The sequence below is a fragment of the Octodon degus genome, unplaced genomic scaffold (genome assembly GCF_000260255.1).
Source record: "Octodon degus isolate 3935 unplaced genomic scaffold, OctDeg1.0 scaffold00007, whole genome shotgun sequence".
In the NCBI taxonomy this organism is placed as follows: domain Eukaryota; kingdom Metazoa; phylum Chordata; class Mammalia; order Rodentia; family Octodontidae; genus Octodon; species Octodon degus.
In genome coordinates, this window is record NW_004524583.1 from 18,465,614 (window position 1) to 18,489,514 (window position 23,901).

Sequence of the window (23,901 nt, forward strand, 5' to 3'; positions counted from 1 at the left end):
GTTTGGTACAGGGTCTCACCACACAGCTCAGGCTCATAATGATCCTCCTGTTTTTAGCCTCCCCAGTGCTGGGACCACCATGCCTGGATTTGAACCCTGGTCCCTGTGCTTGCCAGAGCAGGTGCTTAATTTGCTGAGCTATCTCGCCAATCCCATCCCATATAACTTTTAAGTATTTCTAGGTTACTTACCATACTTAACACAATGTGAATGTTTGCATATAGTTGCTGTATTGCATTATTTAAAGAATAATGACCAACAAGGTTTATATATTGAGTACAGATGGAGTTTTTTTCTTAATACTTCTGATCCAAAAGAGAAGGAAGGTTGATTAAATCTGTGGGTGTGGAACCCTTGGGGCCAGAGGGCTGACTGCATGTGTAAACACAAGGGGACTGCACCTGCATCCACATTGTTACAGTTTGAGTATAAAGTGTCCCCAGCTGCTGGCAGCTGTTTTGGGAAGTGACTGGTGCAGGAGGGCTCTGATTAAGGCTGATGAACCCTTTGGTAGAGCCTTCGTTGAATGGGCTCAGTGAGAGACGAGTGGGCTGGTTGGAAGAGGCAGGGCCCTGGGGCTGTGGCTTCAGGGCAGTACCTTGTCCTGCCCCGCCCTCTCCAGGTCTCTGCTTCTGGCTCTTGCAAGGTGAGTGCTTTCTTCCTTCCCCACCTTCTTTCTGCTTGAAGCTTCTGCCTCTGCACAGGTCTGAGAGTGAGGAAGCCAGCTGACCTTGAGCAAAACCTCTGACAGCAGGAGTCAAAGTAAATCTTTGTTCCTGTGATCTGACTTTCCTCAGTGTCCCTGGTATTTTGATGTGACACAAGCTGACACACAAGCTCCTCTATACACATAAGCAGTATGGCGTGTTACATTCAAAATTATGGATGCTTTGAAAGAGACTTCTTTTGGTCTTAGTATTAGTTTGGCCCTGGACCCTCCCACCCAACACAAAGCAGCCAATCTTAACAGCTGGATGGGAGACATCATACCTTCTTCTCTCGTCCTGATCCTGTAATTGTTTAATGCCTCACCCAGGTACTGGGGACATAGCTCAGGGAGTGCTTTATCCCTGGCACCAGATAAAGAGTCAACAAAATAATACCTTGCCTTTAACTTACACACAAACAGGATTATATTTATTTTTTTCTGAAAATTAGGACACTACAAATAAGTAGATCTGTTTCTTGCTTTTTAAAAAAAGTTTATTTTATTTATTGTGTGTGTGTGTGTCTCCAGCTCTGCCCACCTGGGGGCGGGGCTGGCTGGCACGTGGTGCTGGAGGATTGAGCCGCGGTCCCTGTGCTTTGCTAAGCTTGTTCTAAGTAGGTGCTTTAGACCACTGAGCCATCTCACCAGCCCCTGTTTCTTGGTTTTTTACTTTTCAAAATGCTGTGAAATCCTTGAAGCCAACCAGGAAAGACCTGACACAGTGTTGTAGCTAGCTACATATGCAAGTTAGTAGTAGAGTGTCCTGGCCCCCCGGGAGCCCGAAGGCCTGGCCCCCAGGAGCCTGAAGCCGAGAGTGACCCCCTGCTGGAGTTACAGGAGCTGCTAAATCCCATCCTTGGCTACTTCTCTCAAAAGCCAGGAAATGTTCTCTGTGGTCAGTATGCTGGGATTTTAATTGAACACTTGATTTTAATTTGTCTTCAGCCGAGGAAAGCTTGAATCTTGGCGTTTACACCTCTCAGAATTCATCAGGTGGGCTGCTGAGAGGGACACACAGCTGTTCCCGGCAGAAAGGTGGGGAGGGCATTGTGTCCTTGATGTTATTTTACTTTCTTTGGTACATGTGGGGCATTGTGCCAACTTCTTATCTTTTCTACTACAGTTCTGTAGTTTCCAAAGTGATTTATTTGACTTTGTTCTACAGAGAACCCTCATGTTTCTACTTTCAGGGGTAAAGGACAGGTAACTTTTGGTGCTTGCCTGGGTGGTGGGCTCTGAGCCTGGTCCGTGCCCCGTCCAGGCCCAGCTCATTGCCATTGCTCTGTCACACGTGTGGGGCAGGGAGAGCCGAAGTCAGGAGCAGACACTCCTGACCGGCAGTGGGTGGCAGTCCTTCAGCCCAGCTCCCTCCTGGATGATTTTGTGTTTCTTGAACGCTTTGTACATCTGTTTCCCCCATATATACAAGAGATACGGCAGATGCCTCCCCGGACTGCTTGCTTGTGGTGGGCTCTGGTTCTCTGTGGCTCGAGGCTGTCTGGGGAGACCCGGGGTCTTCCCCGGCAGTCCTGCAGCTTCCTGAGTGGGCGGCCTACTGCCAATACATGTTCTCTGAGTGAAGCTGGCTGCTCACATACTAAGGGGCATTCATGGTTCTGTCATTTTGTTCCAATGCATTATCTATTTTTATCTTAATAACTCTATTGTGGCATAATTGACCTACTACAATTCACTCATTTATTTTTATTTTTATTTTTTAAATATTTATTTATTTATTTGTGTGTGTGGCCAGCTCAGCCCACCAGGGGGCGGGGCTGACTGGCATGTGGTGCTGGGGGATTGAACTGCGGTCCCTTGTGCTTTGCTGAGCTTGTTCGAAGTAGGTGCTTTAGACCACTGAGCCATCTCACCAGCCCTTTTTTTTTTTTTTTAATTCACTCATTTAAAATGTACACTTCAGTGTTTTAAGAAATATATTCACTATATTTGGTCCAATTACCATGAAAATGATTTTGCATCTTTATCTCCCCAAAGAAATCTTAGGTCCGTCTCCATTCCTACCTGCCCTGCACCCTGAGGCGGCCGGGCATCTACTTCCTGCATCTCTGGTTTGCCTCTTCCTGATAGGATTTCATGTATGTGGGATAAAACAAAGCATGGTCTTTGTGACCGGCTTCCTGCATGCCATTTTCCAGGTTCATCTGAGTTACTGCACCTTGTGGGTGTGTGCGCGCGGGGGAGTAACGCACGGCTTCACGCCAAGGTGCCTCCTCTGCCATTGAGCTACATCTCCAGGCCCCTTAATTCCTTTTTATGACTGAGTAATATTTCATTGAATAGATAGATCCCATTTTGTTTGTTAATTGGCTGGTAGCCACTTGGCCTTCTTCCACTTTTAGGCCATTATGAGTTGACGCTACCATCCAGGTATTTATTTATTTATTTTAATTTTTATTTGGGCGTGTGTGTGTGTGTGTGTGTGTGGCCAGCTCAGCCCACCAGGGGGCGGGGCTGGCTGGCATATGGTGCTGGGGGATTGAACCGCGGTCCCTGTGCTTTGCTAAGCTTGTTCTAAGTAGGTGCTTTAGACCACTGAGCCATCTCACCAGCCCCAGGTATTTATTTTTATAATTTAAGTTTTTGTCACTAATTTTGTATTTTTTTAGAATCTGAAAACATAGTATTTCCCTCTGGCAGGAGAAATTCTTGGAGAACATGTCATGGAGCAGAATAGGCTAAGTGGCAGTTAAAAAAAAAAAGCACTTGTTTCTATAGCCATGGTCAGTTTTAGGCAAAGTAAGCTTAAAATAGTTTAAATTGGCTGCCTGTGGTGATGCGCACCTGTACGCTCAGCACTCAGGAGGCTGAGGCAGGAGGGTCTCTGAGTTCAAGGCCATCCTGGGCTACAGAGTGAGCTCAAGGCCAGCCTGAAGTACACAGACCCTGTCTCAATAAATAAATAAATAAATAAATAAATAAATAAATAAATTCTAATTTGTACTTTTAGTTGGTAATTTTCTGTGTACCTAAAATGTGCATAAACATTTTAGTTTTGATAGTATGATTGGTTAAAAAATTGTGAAACTTAGATCCTGTGTGAATTCAGTCTACTTCTCCCCACGTGTGAGTGTTTTGTGCTGGGTGAGGCACACACAAGGACCCCCTGGGCAGCAGCCGGGCCTCCATGCTTAGCTGCAGTTCGCTGAGGATGGCCGGGGGCTCGGGGCACCTTGGGGCCAAGCAGACTCCGGCATCAGGGTCTCGGCTAAGAGCTCACTCAGACCCTGGGTGCAGAGGTAGGGCGGTCAGAGAAGTTTCCAGAAGAACGTTCAGGACCAGGCTGTGATTGGAAGAAGAGTGGATGTAAATAGAGCAGAAAGGAAGGATGGAGAAGGGAGGCGAGAGCTCTGGAGCAGGAAGTGGCGCTGCTGCAGGGCAGCACCTGCTCGGGTGTGGGAGATGGATGCCGGAGATGGATGCCGAGCTCCGAGCTCCGGAGGGGCAGCTCTGCAGGGAGCCAGGGAGATAAGCCCTGAGCCCGCCGCGCCGGGGGCCTGTGGGAAGCCCTGCGAGCAGATCCGGGGGCGGGTGGGGGAGGCCACCTTCCCATGGCACCAGGAGGGTGGGCAACGGTGTGGACAGTGAGGGGCGCAGTGGGTCAAAGAGCAGGCCGGAGCTGGTGTGTCGCGAGTTGGGCGTGCAGAGGCTGCTGGGCCTGGCGCAGCGCTAGTAATCGTTGCCTCTGTGTGTCCCAAGCTGTAGGTGAGTTGAACTTAATTAAAGGATTTTTTTTTTTTTTTGGCTCTGAATACCTTCAGGGCAGGTTTGGCTGGCTTGAGATGTGGGGCTCAAATCACAGCAACCTGAGCCTGACTGCTTTGTTGAAGCAGCCACTTAAAGTACTGAGCTAAGGGGCAGGCCTCCAGTTGAACTTAATTGAACTGAGTTGCCTCAACCAAACTGAAAATGCCAGTAGAAGCAACAAAGACTGCAGGACAAATTCTGTGGCTGATGGAGCACACCAGCTGTCCTGCATTCTCATTATAGTCAACTGTGAAGCTCCTGGGTTGATTTCAGATATTTATGCATTCTTACTTTGGAATAAAAAGCCAGTGGTTCAAGGCACTGAGGGAGTAGTGTTTACAAGGCGGGGAGAGGAGGAGGTCTTACCTAGCTGTTGTTTTGCTATTTCACCATCATGGGGAGGCTGTAGAATCTCAGATCCGAGAGTCAGGAAAATTGAACACAGGACCAGGCCGGGTGGACCGGGAACCGTCACAGCGTTGACCATCACCAGTTAAACTCCCCACAGGGGGCATCTCCCGTGGCTAAGGCTGAAATTCATCTCACCTTCTCACCCCCTGTCCCTGGTTTGAGGGAACTGGAGACACATACTCCTTTGGTAAGGCCACAGTTGCGGCCTGGTGGGTGGGTGGGCGGTCCTTTGGTTTTCATGGCCTGCTTCAGTGCTGCGCACCCTGCCCTGTTCTCAGAGCGGTGACTCGGGGCTCTCGTTTCTGTCCAGGTATGTATCCGCTGGCTGCGGCGGCCCAGGAGGTGGAGAGCAGCCGGAAGCTGACTCACCTGCTGAACGCCGTGACCGACGCTTTGGTCTGGGTGATCGGCAAGAGCGGCATCTCCGCGCAGCAGCAGTCCGTCCGCCTGGCCAATCTCTTGATGCTGCTGTCCCACGTCAGGCACATCAGGTACGGTCTGCGGCAGCTGCTGCACTGGGGGCGCGGGCGTGCGCTCGGAGCTTGGCAGAAGGGCCTGCAGGTTGGAGGTGGGTGTTAGAACAGTCACCTTTTTGGGAAAGAGTGGCGGGCATCAGTGTGTACCCCTGTAACCGAAGATTGGTACACGGTGGACACGGAATGAATGTCATGTGGGATTTTATAGGATTTTCATGGTACCCTGGAGTGGTTCGTCTGATTTTTGGTTGCTAGGGCTTAGAATTTGTTCATAGAGTCTCCAGAGGGGCACTTTCTTTCCTAAAATGAATTGCCATCCCTCCGTACCCGCGCTGGGCTGACGGCACACTTTGTCTTTACGAATGGCTGAGTTGGGCTCTCTGGGGGTCCCCCGTCCCCCCTGCCGCCAGGGCTGGTGATTTGGGGAAGCACAGAAAGCCTTTAATCAGAGTTATTGTTTCCCCGGATGACATGTGACTAGCAGGGATGAGATCTAAGAATTCCCATCAGGTACAGGAAGGCAAGGCTGTGAACGGAGCACATTCCAGGTCAGGAGACATAAACTGAGCAGGCGCTACTGCTGGACAGGGGCTGCCTGGGGAGCGGAGGTAATGGCGCCCCGGGAGTGAGGCCCAGGGGCTCTGGGGAGAGTCTTCGCACAGGGGAGGAACTAATGAAGACCGAGCACGTGTTGTCTCTCAAGAAGCCCATAGCCCTCTGCAGAACGCAGAGTTGCTCCTTGGTGCTTACCCACTTGGAAAGATTCATTTGTCCCTCTGGAACCAGTATCCAAGGCGCTTTTGAGGTCCTGCCAGGAGTGACAAAAAATCTTGAGTTGCTCAGTCCGCACATTCCCAGCGGAGGCTGGACAAGGAAGGAGATGCTTTGCTGTCTTGTTTGGCTCTCCGTGTCCTCTACGCTATTTAGAGCCAGGTGTTCGCTTTTTTGCTTTTTGTGGGTAATTTCATTGCTCAGAGCACTCCCTGGGCAGTGCTGAGCGTGTTCTCCAGTGTTCCTCAGTGCAAGCACGCTGAGGTGAGCCTTTCAGAGGAGACAAACGTCTTGGATGCGTGTCTTTCGGGCATAAGTTATGGCACAGTTGGCCGTGAGTTCGTTGGGGTTTTTGTATTTTAGGGTCTACAGGGTGTTCAGGGTCTTACTGCTGGATCGGACTCCTAGTGATCCACCTGTTTACAGCCTCCCAAGAGCTGGGATTGCAGGTGCACGCCACTACATCAAGTCTCAATTGCTGTCTCAGCCCACCCTGGGGGCAGGGACTGACTGACAGGCCCGGGGATCGAACCCCTGGCCCCTGTGCCTGCTTGCACACACTTTAATCCGCTGAGCCATTTGGCCGGCCCGTGAGTTCATTGTTAATGAAGCAACAATATATGTTAAATAATGATTCCGTACAGAAACACATGTAGGGTTGTGCAGTGATTGGTTGGTCAAAATGTTGCGACCAGTCTTGTAGGAACCTGCTGGATATTTCCCCTAGAAGCCATGATTCAGGATTTGCTAATTCAGGGTTTGTAGTGGCTTTATGGGAACTAACTCCCATGAGTGACAAGAATTGACTTGTTGTGTGCCAGGCTGCAGGGGGAGGGGGGAGGACGCACAAATCAGAGGACATCTGCGTTGCCCTGTCCAGAACTGACTGAGTACCAGACACATGTGCTGGAGGAAGGGGGCGGGGAGGTGGAGGGCACGTGGGTGGGGGGCTGGCTGTGCTCTTGGGGCCTGGGGAGGACTTCAGCAGTGCTGGGGCTCCCTCAGGGAAAGAACCTCAGCAGCTTTTTGTCCCCATAGTAACAAGGGCATGGAACATCTGCTCAGCATGAAGTGCAAAAATGTGGTCCCAGTGTACGACCTGCTGCTGGAGATGCTGAACGCTCACACGCTTCGCGGGTACAAGGCCTCTGTACCAGGGTCCGAGTGCAGTTCGGCAGAGGACAGTAAGAACAAGGAGGGCTCCCAGAAGCCACAGGCTCAGTGACGCCCAGCCTCGAGGTAAACAGGCCCACGGAGGAGGTCGCGGTGGAAGCTACACGCCAGGAGGCCCGAGCCTGGGTTTCATCCTCACCGCTGAGCGTCCCTCCTTGGGTTGGGGTAGCTCAGCCGGGCACCATTTTCCTCACTTCCCTTCTACTGGTGTGGTGAGACTCTCACAGCTTCCCTTGTGCCAGGAAGGGGGACACTGGGATGCAGAGTTCCATCTTGCATGGCTTAATGGGCTGTCAGTGTGGTTCCTGTCTCACTTCCTTCCCCTTCCCACCCCTTTAGAAAACATCTTACAGGTTTCGGAGTGGTGCAAATCTGACTGGCAGTGTTGTGAAGTAGAGGGGAGAGAGCATGACCGTCTAGAGGAGGTGGACTGGCCCTCACCGGGCGGCCTTCACTTCACCTAGCACTGACTTTGTCCGCTCTCTTCTGGGTCATGTGATTGGAGGGTGGAAACCCCAGTGACAATCCCTTAGCTAGTGTCATACACCTACCTCACAGGCCTGTGAGGATTGACGTCAGGTTACAGGATTTGGTCAAGGACTAGAGCCCGTGGTCAGGCGAGACGTGAGCCACATTCTCCTCAGGCCTTGTTGCAGTCTCTGTGCCATTCAGCCCTCTGGGTTGCATTCAGTGTACTTGCGGATTCCTTGGGCCCACGTCTGCTGTGTGTGCTCACTCTCACGAAGGGCTGCGGGACATTAAACTTGCTGTGCTCCTGGAGTTTGGCCTTCCTGAAGGCCCCAGGAGCCCTCGTGTGTGCGCTACAGGAAGGCCTTGGGGTTGCAGGGACAGGCACTCTCTGGCACGGTTAGTCACAGTGCCTTCCGGGTGCCTTGGCTGCACAGTAGGGGGAGCCATCCCAGGTGCCACATCAGCCACCCAGGGGACACAGGGACAGACAGTTGGGGCTGTGCATGTGCATGGTGTGTTCTGTGGAGAAATGTTCCACGTGTGTTCTAGCAGAGCAGCCGCAAGGCCACTATTACACTTGCACACGTTGCCGCTTCAGCAAGAACTCATGGTGTGAGAGCTCTTCCCAGAAAGGAGAAAGTCAGGGGAATTATTTATAGCTAAAAGGAATTTTTTTAAACCCCAGGGTGCTCTTAAAATATTTTTTTATCAGAACATTTGTATGGTGGGCTGAGTGAGACAAACAATAAAACTTCTTCATCTAAATGGAATATAAATAGGAAACAAAGATAAAGCACCTCTGAAATGGTATTTTTACTAAGCTGAAGTTTTCAGACAATCTTCTGGGGAACAAAAGCGCATACCATGTTTAATAGTTCTACTCTGGAAGTGGGCAATTAAAATACCACATTGATCCTTTGTGGTAATGCTTTTAGAAATTACCGTGCAATATGGTATGAAATGTTTTCTTTTTGAAAATAAGTTTATTTTGGGAGCACCTCCTGTATTTACTAAGTCATGGGGAAGATTGAAAGTAATTATAAGGGTTAGTTCCTACTAGAGAGAACTTGAATAATTGATTTTGATATTGGTGCAATTTTACTAACAGTCAGGCTTAGCTGTTGCTTAAGCCCTTGGATGTAGAGCTGGGGACACTGATGTGGAGGCAGTTCAGAACTTCTTAGTGACAGTGTACAGCTTTAGAGAGACTCAGCACAGAAAATAGAAGTGTGGTAAATGGGAAGCAGGGCGTGGTGCTAGCCTGGAATTCGGTTTTCTTCCTTTCTGGCTGCCTAGATCTCCCACTGGTAATCCAGAGGGGACAGCTGACCAGAGAGTAGGAAGCCACACGCAGAGAGACAGCCTCAGAGTTCTGTTAGTTCTGTTGAAGAGGCTACTAGGTAAAGAAAACTAAAAAGCAAAACATCAGACTGAGGTCCCAGCCGTTGCTTAGTTCTAGTGGAGTAAATGTTTTTAGGGTTTTCTTCCCCCCATACTGGGGATTGAACCTAGGGCCTTGCACATGCTAGGCAAGTGCTTTGCCACAGAACTACATCTTCAGTCATCCCCTACTGCCTTTATAAAATTTTGAAACAGCATCCTGCTAAATTGTCGAGGCTGGACTTGAACTTAAGATCTTCCTGCCTCAGCCTCCTGAGTAGAAGTCACAGACATGCACCACCACATCCTGCTTAGATTGCTTTCTGATATCTAAGGAGGGTATCAGATTGGACACGGGTGGCCGAGCACCTTTGGTGCAAGTCTGGTACACACCCGGGTGAGTGCGTGTTCCGTCCATGCGACGCTCGTCCAGTGGCTGTTCCAGTAACTCCCCACGCGTTCCCCTGCCTGCTTCTGGGTCGTGGGTTTCACTGCACTGGGATTTAGCCCAAGAGGGGATGTGGCGCTTTCCACCATTCCTCTTGGGCTGGGCTCATCCAGCCTGAGGGCCTGCTGGGTGCTGGGTGCTTGCTGGGGTCTGGGCAAGTGGGGATGAAGATGACGTGGCCTGCACTCTGCAGGTGCTTGATGTATTGAGCATCCCTGGCCTGTCCCCCTCCAGATGAAGAGTTTGAACATCTGTCCCCATCTGCTCCAAGTATGTCCTGTAAGGATGACACTTTGATGTCAGGGTGCTGTATTGATGTGCATTTTAGTCGTTTCTCGGTGTTTGCTTCTTCGGATGCTTCTGTCTGGGTGTCTCCAGCCCTCCCAGAGCTCACGCCTCTTTAGGGCAAGAGTTCTCCCAGAGCTCAGCACAGGTCTCACTGTTTGCTTTTTAAAGGCGTTAAATAGGGCAGATAGGACCTGGTGGAAACCGTGAGCAGGACCTAGATTTTTGAATAAAAACCAAGCTACATTTGCTGTATTACGGGATAGCGATCGTCAGCTTTGCCTTAGACTGGTGTGGCAGGATTCCCTTCTGCTGTCCTAACAAGAGAAGCTTAATCACAGGAGATAAATGGGATTTGGCCTGGACTCCAAAGGCATGAGTCATAAAGACAGATTTTAATAAATGGTTCGTGTGGAGCATCTGTAACCCAGAGCATTCCCTCCGATTCCTGGAGCGCCTGGCTGTCCCTAACGCGGATGGTGGAGGCAGCCGGGGAGCGTGCTGCTGGGGTCCACGGCGCATTTTGTCTGGTGAACTTTCCTGTGTTCCCATCACCTTTGCCTGTCCCCAGGCTTGTCACACACCAGGGCTAACTACAAAGGATTAGACCCAAAAATTACCCATGAAGAGAATTTTCTCAAAAAATCAAGGAGACAGAGCTGTCTGCCAAATAACAAATCTGGGAGCCTTAATCATATTCAAAAAGAAACAGTGCAGACTCCACCAGGGCTTTGCAGTTTGACTCTTTATCTGGATTACTTCACCTACTAACTTAGCAGGAAAGCCGGCTACTTTAGAAAAAAAATCAATTACCAATTCCCGGCAGAGCTACATATATATGTGTATATATATGCTAAGTTGAAGAAATTCTACACTTTTCTAGCATGTGAAAATAAGGTTGGTTTCTCTTTACATCTGTGAAGGGGATTGTATTGATGACATCTTTTCAAACTGAAGGTGTTGAGTTCTATTTTGAACAAAATATTTTTATGTAATAAGATGTGATTTTTTTGTCTCTTGGTGGTAGTTTGGGACTGAGCCCAGGGTCTTCACACTGTGCTATATTCTGAGCCCTTGTTACTTTCTGAGACGCAAGCTGCCTAGCTGGCACCGGCAGTCCTCCCGTCTCAGCCTTCTAGACTGCTGGGGTTACAGCACCACCACTGATACAGGTTTTTAAGCTGCTAAATCTCTTTAAGAGCACAATAAAGACTGTGTGAAGAAACAAAAGTGTAAGTAGTGCATTTGAGAGCCCGAGTCCTCATCGTTGAACTCTTCCACATTTAATCCTCATCATCGGTGGCTCTAATTTTCTGACTCATGGTCACAGGGAACAAAGTGACAGAGCTAACCTCAGGAAGTTCAAGGCCAGGGCTGAAGGCAGGGCCGGCCGGCCCCACAGTTCAGGTGGTTACGTTCAAGAGCTGAGGGCATGGCCCAGCGGTAGAACTCTACCTAGTGTGTGCAAAACAAGAGCCTGGGCTCCATCCCTACCACGATGAAAATAAAATCTTAATTATAAGAACTGTTTTTGTGTTCTGTCACTGGCCTGTATTCTTCAGCCCAAGAAAAATATTTTAAAATTGCAGTGGGGGCCTACTTTGATACCTGAAACTCATTTCCTGAACAGTCCTATAGAGCGTGTGGACTCCTGATGTAGGAGTTTGGGTCCATCCATTATACGTATGTAAATTAAAGCCCAGAGGGGCAAGGTGACCTGCTTCAGGTCAGGAAACTACTGATGGCCAAGGGAGGAGCACACTTCAGTTCCTTTTGCGGATAGCACAACTCCCAGGTGCAGGTTTGTGCTGCTCGGCCTGTGACGGAGCCTCGGTTTGGTTCTGGTTGTCTTCTGCTATCGCTACCTTCTCCGCTTAGATGGGGGTGCGTGAGTCTTCACAGAACAGCAGCCGTGACAGGCAGATAACAAGTCGGATGAATTCTCTTCCGGTCCTCCCGGCCTGGACTCCGAGACGAGGCGTATTTGCCATTACCTGCTCCTTCTGAAGTCTCGCAGGAAACCCACCCAGGTGAAACGTCTCCCATTGCTCACGCGTCGTGGCTTCCCCGTGGAGTCTGGTGTGCCGTAGCATGCGCACACACGCATTTGTGCTTCGTGGCTCTCGAGCTCACTGAGATGCTGGCTCCAGTGGCAGATCCGTGGTGGTGTGCGCTGTCTCTGATACCGTGTTGCCATTTTTGTTGCTTTGAAGTCACAAATTTCTATTATTTTTTTAATCCCAAGGATCCTAGTCACCTTGTAGGGCCAGCCGCTGTCGATAGTGGGTTTCCCGTCTGTGAAGGGCTGGAGTTTGATGCCACCCTAAAATATTTCCTGGCGACTCTACCATTGATGTCATATCTTCCTGTGTCAGTGGCTAAATACCACAAATGCTGGTTCCGGAACTGTCATGCTGTGGGCCTGGGCACTAGAGCTAGCTGTTGGCTACACTTTGTCCTTCTGTTTTGTTTTTCCAGACATGCTGTGTGCCATTAGAATAATTTGAGCACCATTCACAGGCTTCTAAATGCGGGCCTTTTAAGAAATGTATGAAAGCAGGTTTTGAGGCTTGCTTTCTGTTCCTCTTGGTAGTATTTTTCCTGACTGTCTCTTTAATGTCTATGAAACTGCTGCAGAAAGAAGTTTAATGTGATATAATAAACTGCTTTTCATAATTTTGGTCTTAAAAATGTATTTGTCGGGAGTTTAGTATGAGAGCGTACAGTGTCCAGGCTCAAGAGTGTCTGCATTCCGTGAGCTCCGGGCTGCTGCGGGTTTATAGAGCCCTTTGGAAACTTGATGGAAAATTTATCCCCCGAGAAGAAGGCAGGTCACCGTGCTGCTTGAGCACCGTCAGGGGTTACACCTCTGTCATCAGCTGAGCTTCCTGAACAGAACAATCTAAACTTTGGCCATCTAATCACTTGAGATCTATGGCTGCAGGTGCTGTGTGCATAAAATGCACCTACAAACGTGTAAGTGCTGGGGTGCCCCGCATCAGTCATTTGGGTAGACTTCCTGAAACTGCCCCATCTGAGCTAATTAGTAGCACACCTTCAAAGATGGGGAGAAAAGAAATCATTTTTTTTCTGCTCTGCAGTTCAGGCTGGCCTGGAGCTCGGTTTGTAGCCCAGGCTGGGATCGCAGGCATGTACCACCACGCCCAGCCCGTTCATTCACACTGAAGTTGTCTTTGTGCCAGTATTCCTTTGAAATCCTCCCTTGGAGGGGGGAAAGAGAAGATGCCAGTGTGACAGTGCAAGACAGAGGAGATGAGCTGATACTAGGGTTTGGGGGCTACCCAGGCTTGGGGAAGGAATGCGGCAGCAGGATTCTCTGGCGCCGGGGATCAAGTGGCACGCTGGACTTACCTTGGAGGAACCACTACTGATGCCCAGAATGAGGCTCTGAAATGCAGCTGGCATCTTTCATGGCTCCAGGGCAGATAGTCCTCAGAAAGCTTTACCTCGCGTACAGAGCGGGGACAGATTTACATCAGGCTATATTGGATGGGGACCCTCTAAGCAGCTCAGTGGTTTAAGGGAAAAGGTGTGACATTTTCACTTGTACAGTACTTCCCTCTAGGATGATTGATTCATTTTGATGAGTTAAAGTACTTTGAAACACTTCTTTCCATGTCCATTAAACAATTTGACAACTTAAGTCACTGAAGGTAAAGTGAACAGATTCTCCTCTGATGGTGCCTCGGCTGCAGAGCTGCTGGCTAACTGTGCAGGCCATGTGGCCGTTCACGCCGAGGAACCCCCCTTGGAAAGCCCAGCTCTCAGATACCACTTGGCTTCCTGGTCTCCTAAGGTAGGAGCGTTGCAGGAGAGGGGACTGTACTGGGCTGGGGACTGGCGGGCCCATCAGTACTGCCTCCAGGTGGCGCAGTTAAGGACTGGGTTAGTAACTTTCAAATCTGGGGAGGTGGAATGCTACAGTTGACCTTTGTTTAGTGGAAGTTGATTTCTGTGAAAAGCAGGTAGCTCTGCCTATAAGACAGGTACACTTAAGTACCTGTCCCAGGCTGAATACCCGCACTCAGAAAGCTCCACAAGCTCAAACTACCCCCTCCTTCCTCCAGGAACGGATCCTAGAGCCTCCATGGGCTACATCCCCAGCCCCACACCCAAAACTTTGAGAACAGGACATCACAACTGGAAAATTCTACACCATGAAACCTTGTTTCATGCACAACATTACTAAAAACACTCCATAATTCGGGCTGTGTGTGAAGTATAGGACACAGGTGAGTTCTTGTATAGACCTGGGTCCCATCCCCCAGGGAGCTTATCTTCTCTATGCAGTTCCTCCCCAAGCCAGACAAGCCCCCAATCCACATGTCTAGTTCCAAGCATTTTGGGTAATGGACTCTCAACCGGTAACACCTTCAGGAAGGGCGGGGACAGGGGCAGTGGGGGGGGGGGCGCGGCAGCTGTGTGTGCACAGTCACCTTCTTGCAGGGTAGCCTCATCCCCTCTGCCACAGCTGCACACAAGGGGGTCCGTCACTGGATGGGTTGAGGCTCTAGAGCTCATCTATCCAGCAGGAAAGAAGTAGGATAAAGAGCTCTCCAAAATATTTTTTAAATAATTTGTTCTTTGGAAAATCGAGTGCGCCACTGACCCTCTTTGAAGCAGTGCTTTGGCTAATTTTATGTTTTAATGAGAAACATCTGAGTTGTACATATCACAAATAGCTTCAAGTTTTTGTACCCCTCCCCCTGTTCAACCACACCTGAAGTGTCTCTTTGAAAAGTCTTATAAAATTAACTTACAAAAACATCCCTATCAAGTCTGTAGCTTGGCATTTACTGTACATTAGTCAAAAGCTTGAGCTAAAATCAGATTTTTAAAAAAATCAAAGTTTACATTATTTATACAGATTCAGCATTGTTTAAAAATATGCACAAGTAACCACATCCATGCAATAAAATTTCTTAAAAAATTTAGAGCAATATAAAAGAGTAAGCCTGGGCCCAGAGCATCCCTGCTTCTAGCCGGTAGCCACAACTGATTGGAGGAGAGCTGCTACTGCCCACTGAAGGGGACTGTGTCCACCCCTCAGAGCTCAGGGTGTGTCTGAGCTTCTGAACCACTTCTAAGGCAGAACCTGTTTGTCTCTCTCAGATACACAACGGGACGAGTGCACCGCTGTTCATGGGCGCTGTTAACTATGTTGAAATAATGCTGGTTTACAAAGAAGTCAGGATTCACAAAGTGCGCGGCTCCTCAGGAAACTGCCCTTTCCAGAGTCTGTTCAATGAGTTGACCAGCTTTGCCAGGATGCCTAGGGCACCCTGGCCTGGGCAAGCCCAGAGGGAGGCGCCTAAAACAGGTCCCAGCCTTGCCAACATGAGTCTCTGATAGCTCGCTCAGGGGCTTTGAGCTGGGCACCTGTGACAGGAGGCTGGTGGCGTGGCACTGTGCTCCCGCCCCACCCACTAGGTGGGGGGCGGCCCGTTGGTGTAGCTCAGCATGGGGTAAAAGGAGCGGGCGAAGTTGTTGGCCTGGGTGCAGCTGTAGTCCTCTTCGGAGGCAGGCAGCAGGCAGGCCAGCAGCAGTAGCAGCAGCAGCAGCAGCTGCAGGGGCAGCGCCGCCCGGATCACCCGCGAGAGGAAGGAGCGCCGTGGCTTCGAGCTGCTGGGGTTGGCGGGGCCGGACACCCTGCCAAAGAGGTGGCAGACCAGTTAGGCGGGTCCAGGGGCTGCACCCCCGCCACCCGCGCAGCTGACCCTCAGCCCACAGGGAGAAAGAGCACACAGTGAGACCCAAAGCGGGGCGGGTGCTGGGGTTGCATTCTGGAGAAGCCAGGCCTTTCCAGACAAAAGCAGTCAGATTTTTACAAGGACTGGATGGTGGCACTAGCCAAGCTGGAAGGATGACAGGAAGGGTGACCCCCGGGGATCACTGCCGGGACTCGACTGCCATTACCTGCCGTCACTGTCATCCTCATCCTCGTTCTCCATGGTCCCCTCGGCTCTGAACTGCTGGAACAAAGAAGCCGGTGAGTTGTCAGGCTTGTCTTCTGCAACACTTTTGGGACTAAAGCAATAATCTGAGATTCAGGTTCAGTGATCACGAGTTTAAACTATCAAGAGATCTCTGTTCCAGCCTGTTTTGATTTAATGGACATATCAAGAAACTCGTCATCCCAAACAATGGTGAACAGAAGAGGGCCTTTGAGTCAGGGTTAAAAGAGGGTATTGAGCACATTTGGTCTCTGGAGCATGCGTCTCCCTTCAGCAGTGGGCTGAAGCAGATGCCGCCGGCAGGTAATACCTGGGGGGCCCGGGAGTCCCAGGACTAACAGCACCCAGCATGGTTCTCTGGAGGAGGGCACTCACCTTGGCCTGGGGAGCTGGCACGGGTGCCGGAGGAGGCTGGTCCCCGGCGTCCACTTCATCGAAGGCAGGCAGGGCTGGGTCTGGGTTCTGAAAGCCACAGCCCCCGAGTTCGCAGGAGCGTGAGGCTCTGTGTTCCACGCAGTCTTAAGCCCCCCACCCCATTCTCCTCAGACATGGGGCTTCTGTGCTGTCCTCACTTGAACACAGATTTTCTCAAGCAAGGGGAGTAACCAAGGCACAGCCAAGCACTGGTGCTGAGCACCATCCCAACTGGCGGGGTGCTAGTCACATACACCCAAGAGGATCCTGCAGCCGCGCCACGACCCACCCAGGTGTATGGGAAGACAACAGGGACTCAGAGAGGAGGGTCCCACCTCATGTGGGAGGCTGCAGCCTGCCTATTCCATTGGCTCTGAGGTGGGTGACATCGTAAACTAAGTGGACAAGGAAGAGGACTTGAAGCTGTGTCACAGTCACAATGAGAAAAAGCTTGAGGGACTTGTTTTCCTTTTCATTCCTGGGATTCTAGCTAGCTCCTCTGCAGTAAGCGCATCCACAAACCTTTTCAAATTTTGAGACAGGGTCTCACTTAACTGCTAAGTGGCCCTGTCTGAGCTCGAACTTGCGGTCTTTCTACTCCAGCCCCCGAGAGGTTTACAGAAGCAGCCTCCGTACTCCCACCACTTGTCTTTCACAATGCCAACCCACAAACAGCCTCTGTATTACTGTTACCGCCCCCTTTCCATGAGCAGAACACACGTCTGGAACTCACACAGGGTTCTGGAAGGGCCAGGCCCCTCTGCTCTGGCCTCCTGCCGCAATGAGGCCACAAATCCTGCCTGCTGGTGCACGCCTACTGGGACATCTTAACTCACAAAAGCAATGGGTGGACTCACCTGGCTTCTCTGCAGGGACAGTAAATCCCGGGCCACCTGCTCGCGTAACTGCTGCAGTTTCTGCTTGATCACGTGGACCTTCTCTTCAGCCTCAACATACTCCTCCCCGTTCCCCTCGAGGAGGAGGCTGGTAGAGAGCTCATGTAAGGAGTTGACTTGAGGTTGGCGCTCTATTAACTCCTTTTCCAGTTGCTGAAAGTAAAAATGGGTGTGAAGCAGTTGTCTGAAGGGCAGCCAGTGTGGCCAGACAAGGCTTTCTGGGCTCCAGGATGGATGACAAAGGGGTGCTGGGCTGCTCAACTCCAGAACCTTCTACCAATCAGTATCTGTCTGTGGCCTCAGTAGAGCGCTGTTCACAGAGAGTTGGTTGTACCCTATTTAAATTTTATTTTTTCACTTATAAATAATTGTAAGAGAAAGTACAGGAAAAGAAGTGAATGCGGTTGTGGGCAGACTGGGCCCTTGTCTATTGGGCAGGAAGCCAAGGGAGATGAATGGTGAAAGGCCAGCGTCAGGGTGCTTAGAGATACAAGGGGATGCGCAAGGTGTCAGTGTGCATCCTCAGGCAGCTATTAGTCAAAATTAAAATTTGGTTTCAGTCACAAGAGCTGCATTTTCGTGTTTAACGGCGTCTGAGGGTAGCGGTCTCCCCGCTGGACAGCGAGTGCAGAGGGCATTCTCTCACCACTGCTCTAGAGTGGGGCTTTACAATGACTTTAGAGCAAAATTTTTTTTTTCTAAAAACACTGGCCAGCAATTTTAAATTTAAAATATTAAAAATTAAACCACCTGCAGCTCCTCTTGGCTGTGGAGTAGAGCGCAGCCCTGCTTCCCCCAGTAGCAGCTGGGGAGGCCTTCCTATACCCCAGTCCCACGGGCAGTCAGGGCAGCTGTACTGGCCTCTCTTCTCCATTCCTTCCTAGACAGCACAGCAACTCTTTGCTCACAGTTACATTACAGTAGGTACTGTCTGCAGTAGGGATGAAAAAGTATCCAAGAGGACTATCTTGGTTATATGCAAATAATTTATGTGCTTTAAGGGACTTGTGCATCCAAAATTTTCAGTGGAGGTGGGGTCAAGAACCAAGCTTCTGCAGGTGCCAAAGGGACCACTGTACTCGTGAGAGAAATCCTTCTAATGCCATTTCAATGGCCTCAAGTTTCTCAGGATGTTGCCAACACCCCAACCCCAATCCCCAAGTCAAAGACTTCTTGCTGTGGCTGTTTATCCCTGCTGTAGGACAACAACCATCTGCTGGAAGATACCCACGGCAACACAAGGGCTGAGATCAGGTCACCGTGGCCACTGGTATCACAGTGCACGGCATGCTGGGAAGTGGCCCAGGGTTCGGATGCCCTGGAGCCGACAACAGCCAGCGGTTGTGTGGAGGTCCCAAGGAAGAAACGCACCGAGAGTTGTTTCTGGCAGTGCAGGAGAACCTGGGGGTCGGCCTCCAGGTCGGCAGCAAGAGCCTTCTGCCTCTGGTCTTCGGCGCTTGCCAGCCACAGCAGCAGGTTCTGACTCTGCTGGTGGAAGTCCTTAAAACACAACATGCAAAACAAAACAAAAACAAAAAAACCACAACATGCATCGGGGGTGTATGTGGAGTACTGTGAAGGGTCCTGCCTGGCAGGCAGCTCGCTGCTGCCATCAAGCCCTGGCACTCGGCCCATCATCTAACTTGGTGTTAAACCAGAACTCCAACCCAGGAGAGCGGAAAGCAGGGAAGGACACCTGGCAGACCTGCAGGCATCAGGTGGAAAGTGCTAACAGAGGCTACAGGGTGCCCCCCGATGGACAGGCTGGGAGGGCTCAGAAGTGACAGGTGCCAAGCACATATGTATCACATACACTGCCACCTTATTTAGTCCCATAAAGGGCCCTGGGAGGTGGCATTAACGTAACTCCCATTTTTAGATGTGAAAACTGAGGCCGAGAAGGTTCAGTGATCAGCCTGAAGTCCCACAACAACTAAACTGGCCAAGTCTCCCAGTTACCCTGGCAAGAGGGCAGAGATGTGGCAGTGCTAGGGTGGCATCTCTAGCCCATGTGGGCTTAGGCAGTCGATGAAGAGACCCAGGGCCAGCGAGATGGGGCACACTTTAGAAATAAGCAGTGAAGCACGGTGCTGGGCCAGAAGCCTGACGATGGTAAAAATAGCTGCTGCTCCCCCCACGGGCCTGGCTGCTGCCGGGGACGTGCCTGAGCTGAGCCAGCGTACCTGGCACTGCAGCAGCAGCTGCCGCAGCCTTGCCCTCCAGCTGTCCATCTCGCCCTGGGCCGCCTCCCAGCGCAGGCCCAGCTGGCAGAGGCTACGGTGGAGCTCTGCGGACTCGGTGCTCTCGCTCGGCAGAGATTCCTTGGCACTCACGTTGACAGACACCATTAAAGCCTTGTAGGTGTCAAAAGCTTTTGCTGTCTCCTGCCATGGAAGAAAAGATCAGGTTAGGAGCCCTGGAAACTTTGAACCTCGGCCGGGAAGGATCTTCCATACACTTCTCCAGGCTGTGGCCACGAACTGAAAGTGACCTTGCCCGTGACTGGCTGGACGGATCAGGTGAGGGTGCTGCCTTACATGGGCAGCGGGCTGCACCGGGCGGCCGGGCCTGCGGACCGAGGCTGCCTCCTGGGTGCTCAGCTCGGCCTGCCCGGAAGCCTTGAGAGACTCTGCGCGTACCCACAGCCCCTGCCTCACTACCAATTCTGGACCTAATTGAAAGTCTTCTAGATAAAGTGTACGAAGCTCTCCTGCACTCACCCCTTGACATCCCAATAATGTTGTTCGCTGAAGGGTAACTCCCGTTCTGTTAATGCACAGAGTAAAGTAAAAGTGAAAATACGCAGAGTGCTGGGACACCCTACGCCACCTGCCCTAGGCCTCAGGAGCTCAAACCGCACCACTCCCTGCTGTGGGGCCCAGACTCATTATGTGTGTGACGAATCCCAACTGCAGTAAGAGAACAAGACTAGGCCAGAGGGGGCATGAGCGGGTGAACTGGCCTTGCTCAGGGCTGCAGCACATGGCTTGCAGGGGTGGCGTGAACTGCCCGACTGGCCTCCAGCACTCCACGGCAGTCTAGAGATGCAGGGCTTCCTGGCAGCAGGGACTCTAAAGCCCACTTCCCCAGCCCGCTCTGGGGTCACCGTCAGTACAAAACTGTATCTGTGTTCCTTCCTGCCAGTCACAGGAGTGACCGACCTTGACCATGCCACCCGTGAGAGGCCTGCTGACACCCTGAACACGCCTGGTACATTCATCCCACGCAGCAGCGCGCTCTGACCCCCTCGCCGCAACTCACCTGCAGCCTCTGCACGCCTAGGCCCAGTTCCTGGATGTCTGAGGGAGGCTTGGCCATCTTCAAAGTTCCCAGCTCTGCTTCAGTTTTTTCCAGCCAAGCAGAGATGTCGCTGATGACTGTGTTCAGCTGCTGCACGTTTTGTTTTATTCTGAGCTTACTGTGCAGCTCTTGTGCTTGTACCAGCTCCCATGTGTCAAAGGCACCTGGGACCAGAAGTCAAGTCATAATGGGAAAACGTTTCTGTCCTAGCTACTGGGGGTCAGGGCGGTGGTGCTCCTGGCAGGAGGACCTGAGCACAGCAGCGCTCTCGGGCACAGCAGGACAGGCAGCGCCGACAAGGGCTCTGGCCTCAGGCTCACACTTCACTCTCCCTGCAGTTACGGCAGTTTTCCTTTGGCTCACAAGTGATCAGGACAATTCTGTGGGCTTTCCTTGCGATTTAGTTGGGTAGTAACTCCAAAGATCATTGCACTGGTCTAACGAGGTACCCAAGGCAAAGCTCTGATTTGACCTTCACGTAGGATTTTTCATATAGGTGATGTGAAGTCATTAGAAAACATGCACTATATCATATGGATGAGATTCCTTTTGTCAATGTTTAAAAAAGTTTCCAAATCGAAGTGAATAACCTAGGGATTCATTTTTAAGTGTTTCATCAGCTTACTTGAAAACAACACTGGCTGTTGCGGGGCAGGGACGGAACCTTCTAGAGACAGAGTGCACGAACCCCAACCTACATGCTTATTGCAAAATGCCAATGCTGCAATTAAACCTCAATACTGAAGTTTTAGTGTAGAAAAAGCCCAGCTCATAGGTGAGCATCTTTTTTTTTTTAAAAAAAACAAAAACAACACGTGTGCCATAGGTTCGCCGCCTCTGCCACAGGGCAAGTTCAAGTCTTGACAAGTTTTATATCGTGGTTGGTAGGTTCCTACAGAACGCTCTGCCAAGCCATGCCCTGCGGTAGTGCTAGTCTAACGTGGCTCAGACACGCACGCGGCCTTTCCTAAGGACTGCCGCTGGGTACCTGAGTGCTGTCCTGTCAAGCTGGACAGCTGCTGCTGCTCCTGCTGGGGGCTGCCGTTGGACACTCCCGTGGCTGCTTTGCCAGCATCGGTTCTTGGGTGTAACAGCAGTTTTACCTAGAATGAACCAGTTTTTAAGTTACTGCCTGTAGAATTTAAAGGTTATCTGAAGAACAACTGGGTTCGTATTAACAGGCAAGAAATGGGCGCTTTCCTCTGAGCAGAAGTCAGACCAAGCTGCAGCAGCAGCCCGAGGAAGGGGACAGGACGCCGCCGGTGGGACCAAGATGGGCTGTTTTAGTCTGCAGATTTCCTGACCTTCCCCAAACTGCACAAAAAACACACACGCAGTTACTGAGCATGGCTGCTAACTGCTACCGTGTGTACACTTTTGTATTCTCAGTTGTCGTCCCTCAGGGGGCTGGCATGTCATCACCCAGAGTCAGTGGCCAGGGGACAAACTGCTGCCCAGGTCATCGGCTAGCGCGCTTATCCACCATTGCACACTGTGGCTCTTCCGTTATCACAGAGCTGATTGGGCTATTATCTCACAGCTTTCCAAAAATAAATGTTTCTTTTAGAAAAGCTATGCTTTGCTTGGGTTGTGTCCATGTGGTCTGTTCGTGTGGAATAAAAAAAAAAAAAAAAAAAAAAAAAAAAAAAACTTCAGCTTGTTGCTGACACATGCCCAGCTTTGAACACAAAAAGCAGGCTGAGTTTTCTTTTCTTTTTTTTTTTGGCGGAACCGGGGATTGAACTCAGGCCCTTGCGCTTGCCAGGGGAAGCACTTATTTCACTGAGCCATCTCCCCGGCCCCGGGCTGAGCTTTGAAAGTGGCCTGGTGAGGGGTATGAGTGTGACATCTGAAAGGAAGCTCAGGCCTGGAGGGGCAAGTGGGGCTCAGGCACCAGGTCTGCCCTCCAGTCGGATTCTGCACCGCAGTGGGGCAGGTGAAGTGACAGCTGCTGGCTAAGCAGAGAGACGTTTTTGGGTTGGGCCCGGCCCACCCACGGTGCAGTGGCTCCAACTGGGCAGCACAAAGACAGCCCTGATTCCAATTCCGTGGCAAAAGCCAGTCACTTCTAGAACTGACGGCACTTGGACTGCACCCACGGATGCTTTGTATAAAAAGGTGGCACTAAAATGCAAGCAGTCTTTTTTTGGGGGGGGGGTGCTGAATCGAACTCAGGACTCCGAGCTTGCCGCTGAGCTACAACCCCGGCCCACAAGCAGTTGTTTTAATTTCAACTCATTCATCATTGATTCTCGCTACTAAGCATCATCTCTGGCCAACATTAAGCCCTAGGCTGCCCCAGGAGCTACTAGCCAGAGCTCATGCGCCGAAGAAGCTAGAACTCTGATGAAGAGGGAGCAGTGGCTGTGATCAGGGACAACCCCCAGTGGAAGCAGGAGCAAGAGCCACCGAGGGCCCGTCACTGAGGGCCTTCTTGGGCCTTTGTCTGTCAACCCCCTCACCCCTACATAAGGCAGCTTTATCTGCAGGTGAGAAAGGGCAGACTTTAGGCCCCAGAGTAAGCCGGTGGCGCTGGAACTCAAACCCACATCCGTCACAGCTCAGCATTCGATCTGAACCATGACGCCCTGCTTTGCTGACGAGGGTGTGTGCCCGCAAAGCAAAGAGAACCAGAGTCTGGGAGCTCAGGAGAGGCCAGCCTGTCACTTCCAAACCACTTGCGTGGACAAGTGACTCAACTGTAGCAACCATGTCAACTCACATAAAGGTGGATTTTAGTCAGAAGCTTCTCTAACTCGGGTCAGTGTACCAGTGTTCCAGTGAAGAAGTGACAGCCTTGAAGGTCTCCTTGCTTTCTTTTTTGTGGCCTTGTGCATGTTAGCGAGAGCTCTACCACTGAGCCACATCCTCAGGCCCTCGGCAGAGGTATGTCCCCGAGGACAAACCCACTCAGAATGTGCTGCAGACTCGGCACGTGCCGGAGGCACCGAATTCTGTCCTTTACACATTTTCCTTCCTCCACTTAGGTTCTGCTCCCAGGGTGTTGCGACTTACATAGGGAGGTTTATAAGGGGTGCTGGCATCTGAAGGGACGGGTGGGTCACTCCTGTCCTCCATGTGTTGGTAGCGATGCTTGGCATGGGGAGGGCTGTCAGGAACGTGCCATGGGTGGCCATCAGACATGGATTTCCCTGAAACCAAAAGGAGCAAGTGACGGTCTCTTCTCCCACCAGAGGGCTTGTGTTTAGTGACATGAGAAAGGTCATGGGTCACATGGCGTCAGGTTATAGTTCCTCAGCTTTCCTTGCAAAGCATGCACGTTTGCAAAGTGTCAGTACGTCTCGGGGAATGAGATGAAGCATGCAGCCGAGCGACATCGTGCCTTCTCTAGATGGGGTCACGTGAAGCACAACAGACACATGATTTGCTGCGGGATGAGTGGCACCTGGACGGAGCGGGTGTCCTC

At 51.0% G+C, this 23,901-nt stretch overlaps 2 protein-coding genes across 5 annotated transcripts in view; one reads left to right on the plus strand and one right to left on the minus strand.

Moving 5' to 3' along the window:
- Esr2 (estrogen receptor 2) overlaps positions 1 to 8,313 on the plus strand; it is a 76,721-nt gene extending 68,408 nt beyond the window's left edge. For both annotated transcript variants that reach the window (XM_004624792.2, XM_004624793.2), the window contains 2 exons: positions 5,196 to 5,376; positions 7,171 to 8,313. In XM_004624792.2, coding sequence (XP_004624849.1) covers positions 5,196 to 5,376; positions 7,171 to 7,357 — 368 coding nt within the window. In that variant the 3' untranslated portion in view covers positions 7,358 to 8,313. The remainder of the gene's footprint in view (positions 1 to 5,195; positions 5,377 to 7,170) is intronic.
- A 6,208-nt stretch (positions 8,314 to 14,521) lies between these two features.
- Syne2 (spectrin repeat containing nuclear envelope protein 2) overlaps positions 14,522 to 23,901 on the minus strand; it is a 225,010-nt gene continuing 215,630 nt past the window's right edge. For all 3 annotated transcript variants that reach the window (XM_023702960.1, XM_023702961.1, XM_023702964.1), the window contains 9 exons: positions 23,490 to 23,626; positions 21,463 to 21,577; positions 20,436 to 20,638; positions 19,358 to 19,558; positions 18,546 to 18,674; positions 17,136 to 17,327; positions 16,240 to 16,326; positions 15,827 to 15,882; positions 14,522 to 15,559 (listed from right to left, as the gene is read on the minus strand). In XM_023702960.1, coding sequence (XP_023558728.1) covers positions 15,337 to 15,559; positions 15,827 to 15,882; positions 16,240 to 16,326; positions 17,136 to 17,327; positions 18,546 to 18,674; positions 19,358 to 19,558; positions 20,436 to 20,638; positions 21,463 to 21,577; positions 23,490 to 23,626 — 1,343 coding nt within the window. In that variant the 3' untranslated portion in view covers positions 14,522 to 15,336. The remainder of the gene's footprint in view (positions 15,560 to 15,826; positions 15,883 to 16,239; positions 16,327 to 17,135; positions 17,328 to 18,545; positions 18,675 to 19,357; positions 19,559 to 20,435; positions 20,639 to 21,462; positions 21,578 to 23,489; positions 23,627 to 23,901) is intronic.